The following is a 6990-nucleotide window of genomic DNA, read 5'->3' as shown; positions in this document are numbered from 1 at the left end:
CCAATCATACACACAAGTCAATGTACTAAGGAATATCTGTAAATACCTTCTATAGAGCAGAAAGTCTTGAGAAATCCAAAAATATTGACTTTTGTTTTCAAAGTAATTTGCCCCTCAACTGTTTCCATAACACATACCATAAATCCCTTGTGGTGCCATGACCCACTGCATACTTTATATTCATTCGCTCTGCTGACCCCCCCCCCCCCCATCCCCCCCCCCCCCCCCGATTCATCACATGACAGATTTACGGCCCTGTAAGGCAGGTACGTATAGAAAAAGCTATATTTCTATCCATGCCCCCCCCCCCCAATCCAGTTTAGCTGTCTACGGGCCTGTAAATGGCAATAAATTCTTCATTTGTCATGTCTGGCGATTTTTACTTCATATTTCGTGTTCAACACGTTGATATGCGAAAAGACATTCACTGGGAAAACCAACTCGAGGCTCACAGAGGCTGCCCTGTTGTTTACCTCAGGTATCCAAGAGAAGCGGGCAAAAGATCAACAATGGACTACGGTCAGTTGGTAGGGTCGACTGTTAGGCTCAACTGCTACTGACATGTGATGCTAGTAACCTACCTTGTGTTAAATCTTCTCTAATTCGACATGGCTTCGACAAGACATACGGGAGAAACTTCAAGTAAGCTATCGAAAAAAGTGGCCGAGCTAACAGTTGTTGTGCACATGTTGTTTAAACGAAACCACGAAAAAGAGGTCGAATATGAATATTTCAAACTGTTGGTAGAAAAAGAAATTCAGAAGATCAATGAAAGTTACCATAAGCAAATAGGCTGGCTTGAAAAACAGTTAGAGGAACAAGAGTCGTACCGTGCCAAGGTCGAATATAAATTAGGTGACGCCCAAAATCTAGAGGAGAAAATAATAGCGCTAGAGAAACAAAATGAAGAAACAAAGCAGCAAGTTGTTGCCAAAGAAGATCTTTTGAAGATAGCAAATTTAGAAATTGGTGTCCTAAAACAAAAGCTTGAAAGCTATGAAGATGACCTTGATACAATGAAGATGAATAACGACTTTTTATTAAAGAAGCCCCCAGAAACGGATAGAAATTCAAAATCTGGAACACAACTTCAAGTCCAGAAATCTGTGCACAGTATCGACAAAGACAGTGAAGAATTAGAACGAAAAATCACTTTTTTAGAAGATGAAATTGAAAGAATGAAATCAAATCATGAGAATGAATTAACAAAAAGTTATGCAGAAAAGATTGCTTTACAACAGAAGATTGACGGCTATAACTCGTCATTATCGAAAGAAATTGTTAGTTTGAAGGAAACTTTGACTACTCTTTCATCTAAACAAGAAAATGATCAGAAAAACATATCTGAACTTGAAAAGAAAAACAATAAGTTACAGGAGAGCTTAAAAAAAGCAGAGAATGATAAAAAGACACTGCAAAAGGATGCTAAAGCATTAAGAGATCAGTTGAAAAATTCCATTAAAGATAGTTACAATAAAAATACCTTACTACCAATAGAGAAAGCTGTATCTCAGGAAGCAAGAATAAAAAGATATTTAGAATCTGTAAGTACCTTTAGCACAGTCTGCGGCGTATTGCAGTTTTTAATAAGATCTTATGCACACACCGACATTTCAGGCCCTGTTGCCTGAATTGACATGAATCTAGAAAATGTGCAGTACTGACTTTCTACATACATCTGCTATGTTCTGCAGATTGGTCTCTTGCTAGCTCTTGTCATCCAAAGTATGACAAAATTAAAAGCCATAGATTAAAAGCTACATTTTTTTGGATTTTAATTATCTAAAATAAATAACAAACAGCTAATATATTAGGCCAGTGAAAAAATTTAAAGAAAGACAAAAAAGAAGCTAAACAGAGATTGAAACTAGGGGCAAGATCCTTAGCATGTCATTGTTAAGTCAAGACGAGGTTGATACAGTCACCTTACAATTGGCTACTTTTAAGATTCTCCTCATGGTAATAAATATACACCATATTGTCCTTTTCAGAGTGGCAACTACCTATATTATTGATTTGTTGAAGTTTGCCTATTTGTTTCTAATGCTTAAAAATAGTGTATTCTAATAGACTCAAATTTGATTTTGAACTTTCTTCATCAAAATGGAGATATCAATTTCAAACTAAGTGTAAACTATGCTGAAAGGTGGAAGATTCTCATTAGAATAGTTAGCATCAAAATGTAAATTTTTTTTGTAATATTATAAAGATACAGTTGACTCTGCTTATAAGAACCATTTGCAGACACATGAAATTTTGATTCATATTCACAAAGCTAGTGTTCAATTAAGCTTCATTTACAGTTATGTTTTGCTTGCTGTTACATCTTTATTAGATACCTTTGTTGTGACTATAACTGGACTCTACTGCAACATTTATTGTTGGTAGCATCTTTAGTAATGAAATTGTAACAATTTGTTTGGAAGACTTCTTGGAATTTGTTGCTGTTAACACTGTTTAAATATATGTTTCATTTTAAGCGTGACGAGGAGCTTGAAAAACTAAAGAGGGAGATTCACATGTACAGAATGGAATTAGAAAATAGAGAAGGAAATTTCAACAGAATGTTTGCTGAAAAGCAGCCAGTAATTCTTAATAGCAATCCTGAAGGATATCTGGTCAGTTTTTCAATTTTTCTTACTCAAACTACATTTCCAAATGTTTATATTCTGTGTTTTAATACTTCCAGTCTTTGCTGCCAGGCAATGAGTCATGAAAAGTTGTTGCTTCCATTCTTAATTTTGGGTAGAATGTGCTCTCTATGAACACTCTCTTAAAGACACAATATGTAACACCATTTCAAAGACTCAGTATATGTATTGGCATTTGTTGTATGAAATTGAATCCTATTCACTCATAATGCTAATCTTTTTATCAAACAGCTTGAAAGGAACCTAACTGGCACCAGAAGACAGAAACGGTCACAACTTCCAAGGTTAAAAGAGCAGAGATCTTTGACATTTGTTAGTGGACAGTCAAGAACTTTTTTCCAGTATTGATGCTTTTCTCAGGTCTAAATTAATTATATCAGGGCTGTGAATCATTTTTTTGCTGACAGGTTTATGTACAGAACATAAATTTTTGCACTTTAGCAAAACTGACCCTTTGTTAAAACAGCATTTTTCTTACCACTGTAATACCCTTTTTTCTGATGCATTTTTCTGATACCACATACCATGCTTTTGGCTTTGGAAATATGAAACTAGTAAGTTCCTGGAAAGTTTTCAGTTGTGGTGCACCTGTTTGATAAGTTTTTTATTAGTAAGTTTTAAGGATTTTTTATACCTTCAAGCCAATCTCCACCTTCAGCATACTTTGTGGCATCAATGATCAGAGAAAAGTCAAACACAAAATTGGCAATTGTACCGACCCTTATTTGTAAAGAGCAACATTGATGTGTAATTGCAAACACAAAAAAGTGTTATTTATCATTTATTAGACAATTCCTTATAATGCAGAATATAAATAGAAATTTTTCTTGCAAGGGGTCAATTCCCTTCACCCCAGTTACAACACACAATTCACAATGTCAAAGTTGGTCTTTACAAATAATGTTGCATAATCACAGTATACATTATATCATCACATCAACCCTTTTTGTGTATTGTATTTTGCATATAATTCAATGTTTTATAAACATTGTTGTTTTTTTAAGAAATATTTTAGCAAATTGATTTTGTCATTTTGCATTATTTCAATTTGAATGATTAATGATTGAAAATAATTAAATTCACCTTAAGAAAATCAAGAAAACCTCTTTCTTATACCTCCTTATTTATGAAAACTACATAATAACACCATAACTTTTCAACAACTTAAAACAGATTTTCAGTTAGTGGTGTAGGCATTAAAGGTTCACTGTAGAAAGAACTTTCGAAGATGAAATTATGAGAGGTCTTAATAGTACCATGCAAAATGGCTATCAATTGCAATATGATATCCCATTTCATTGTGAAAAAATAAAAACAAATAATTAAAGTGAGAAGAAAGAAACCTAAATGGCATATCATGATGTATGATAGTATTTCTAGCCTTCATTACATGATGTATGATAGTTTATGTATTCAAGATTACTAAAAAACCAAGCAAGTCACTGCTACTCACAAAATGAGTAAAACCCCACATCTAGAAAGAATTGATTTCAACAAGATCTTTTTTAAGAAACAAAGATTGAGGCTCATTTGGTGCCCATTGTAATCCCATTTGCAGAGCATGCCTGATTTTTGTTGCAAGAATTTTGCAGAAATTATCTGACAATGCCAGGTGTGCCAGAACTATCAAATTTCCAATCTTAAAGAGGCATTAACCCAAAAAATTGGCATTGTCAAAAACATTTTTCGTTGTTCTAGTGTGTTACTCTAAGGTCCTTAATAAAAGGGGAGGACGCTTATTAATTTTTTGATTTTTTTCTGACCCCCCCGGAGCTTATTTGGACCCCCCGTTCATTAATTTTTATATGCAGTCATTTGTATCCCTCATTTCATTTGTCCTTTGATCTTGCAGGTGTGAAATTTCTGTAAAGTTTCTCTCAAATGAAGAGGTTGCATTGCACAAAAGTTTTAACAAAGAAAAGTAGTGACATCCTAAAAACATTTACATAGGCCTGACTGATGTACACAATGATAATTAGCCTGCTCATTTTAGTGAAACAACAATACATTATTACATGGTGATACTGATAATTGTCATTTTGCTATCGATTGTATTCAGAAGAAAATCTCATTCGACCCCAAAAAAGAATCATCACATGATTTTTCAGATTTTTCACATTTCTGACCCCCCCCCCACTTACTAGGACCACCCACCCCTGCTTATTTATTTTTTGACAAATTTTTTGACCCCTCCAACTATCAAGACCCTTCTATCAAGGACCTTAGAGTATGTGAATAACAAAGACTATCACAAAAAGGCACAATGTTGTCTGGAATACAGAAAGGGGGTCTAATTTAGGGGAAGAAAGTTGAAGCAAGCAAAGGCGAGCAAGGGTCACCTAGAGGCCAATACCAGAAGATTTGTAAGTGTATGTGATTGTAGTCATGCTTGCTGAAAATTGAAAACAAACCAATTTTGAAAGCACATGGCCAAGAAAGGAAGTAAGAGGAACAAATCTTTCTATTCTTGACAAGCTCTCACAAGTGAGGGTTAGCAAGTAGTATAATTCTTTCATACATAGGTTTAAATACCATTATATTCATTTTATAACAGGAAAGTGTAGCATTTTATACCTAGTAGGCTTAGAAGAGAACTTTATTTTTTACTGATTTAATTCTTTCTTGTTCATATCAACCTTTTTGATTTCATTGATATGAGTAGCCATTATCACTTCTAGGCAGAAGTTTGCTTTGTACTGAAAAATCCTCATCAACTGAAGATTTTCATTATTATTTCGGATATCACATGATCAATAGATTATTTGTTGATGACCATTGGACTGCAAAAATACTAGGTTACCAAAAATTCAATCGTACTAGTTTCTCTTGCTTGTTAATTGCTACTTATCTATGTCTCCAATTCATTTTTGTCCCCATTTCATATGACCAAATCTTTTCACAATTTTTCAGGGGTTGAAATTTTGCTTTGGTGCCTCTTTAATTACTTGTATCTGGTTTACTCTTAGCACTACCATTTCTGCATCTAGGGTTCATAAGCCATGCCCTGCTTACGGATTGTAGGACATTGCAACCTATGCCCGTTGGTAGATTCTATTGTCTTCAAATGCAGTAGACTCCAGTTAAAGTCCATCTACCAAATGTGACTGTAAACAGTGTGTGATGGTAAACAGATCTAAATTGTATAATCTTTTATATTTGGGTCTCAATTTTATGTGATTGTAACCATTAGTGTGACTTCGAGCAGAATGGATATAAGCAGAGCAACTATAAGCAGAGAAAATCTGCAAAAGTGAAGAACTATATTCTTCAAAATTATTGTTTAGTGGGACCTTCTTTAATTGTACAGGCCTTACCTAATTTAAGTAAATAAGAATGGGATTTTCAAAAACATTCAACAGTTTTTTCTGCCAAAACAAACTGGTATCCCTTGGGCATCATAGAAAGGAAAGCCATACTGGAAACCTTGTTTCTTGCAGGGACAAGTTTATTTTTAAACTTTGCGTCTGTGCTGAAATCACAGTTTCAGAAAATTGTAGCAATAATGATGCAAAATGTCATTAAATTGGAACGCAGCCAACATGCGCAGATGGAAAATTTCAGTGTGTAGGCAATTTATGGCAGTCTGGAAGGAAAGAAGCTTGTAGGCCTAATAATATATATATATTCTTGCTGATATTGATGGCAAGCTTTTCGTCACTGTTGCACTGACTCTACTTAATAATGATCAGTTAAGTTTAGCATAAATTTTACCTAAAAATATTAGATTTTCCCCAGTTTGACAAAACAGTTAGGCCTATTCATCACAAAGCTTCAAATCAAGTTCTAAGTCCTCAATTTCATCAAGAACTTCTTTTTTTCGAGTAACTTTGTCATTTTGCTCCTTTTCTAGCTCTTTTATTTCTCCGTTTGCCACTTTCTTTTCAAGGTCTTCTATTTGCCTAAGTTTTTTCTTCAAGTTTTTCAGCTTCTTTGTAATAGCATCCTTGGATAATTTAGGCGATTCGTCTTTGATATCCTCCTTTATATCTAGCTTTTTTACAGCAGTAGCTAGCTGTTGAGTTTTGTTTTCTTCAGAAGCTGCTTTTGTATCAATTTCTTGTTGTTTCTTTTGCTTCTTTCTTTCGTTCTTTTTCTGATTTTTACTCTTTTTCGAGTCAGCACTTTCTACGCTAATTCCAGGAGGCAGTGACGATCTATTCGCAGCTGCCTCTCGTCCTCTACTTTGATACCTTTCAACTTCATCAGGTGGAACGTATCCTGCTTTAACTCTGATTTCTTTTCTCCAAGTTCCATCCGGTCTTTTTGATGCTGGTATTATTGTTACATCTGATTGTTTGTCCGCCATTTTAAAAATCGTACGCCTAGATGATTACGAGGC

General features: G+C 34.5%; 2 protein-coding genes across 2 annotated transcripts; one reads left to right on the top strand and one right to left on the bottom strand.

Moving 5' to 3' along the window:
* Window positions 1-455: 455 nt before the first annotated feature.
* LOC135687430 (uncharacterized) lies at window positions 456-6692 on the top strand. The gene is made up of 3 exons (XM_065203986.2): window positions 456-1544; window positions 2481-2618; window positions 2883-6692. Exons 1-3 carry the CDS (start codon window positions 609-611, stop codon window positions 2997-2999), a joined length of 1191 nt encoding a protein of 396 aa, XP_065060058.2. The 5' UTR covers window positions 456-608; the 3' UTR covers window positions 3000-6692.
* On the bottom strand, window positions 4582-6986 carry LOC135687110 (partner of Y14 and mago). The gene has a single exon (XM_065203576.2). The coding sequence runs from the start codon at window positions 6955-6957 to the stop codon at window positions 6406-6408; it is 552 nt and encodes a 183-aa protein (XP_065059648.1). The 5' UTR covers window positions 6958-6986; the 3' UTR covers window positions 4582-6405.
* Window positions 6987-6990: the final 4 nt, after the last annotated feature.

The sequence above is a fragment of the Rhopilema esculentum genome, chromosome 20 (assembly GCF_057945365.1).
Source record: "Rhopilema esculentum isolate cy_ngs chromosome 20, ASM5794536v1, whole genome shotgun sequence".
NCBI classification, from domain to species: domain Eukaryota; kingdom Metazoa; phylum Cnidaria; class Scyphozoa; order Rhizostomeae; family Rhizostomatidae; genus Rhopilema; species Rhopilema esculentum.
This window is presented reverse-complemented; position numbering and strand designations above follow the sequence as displayed.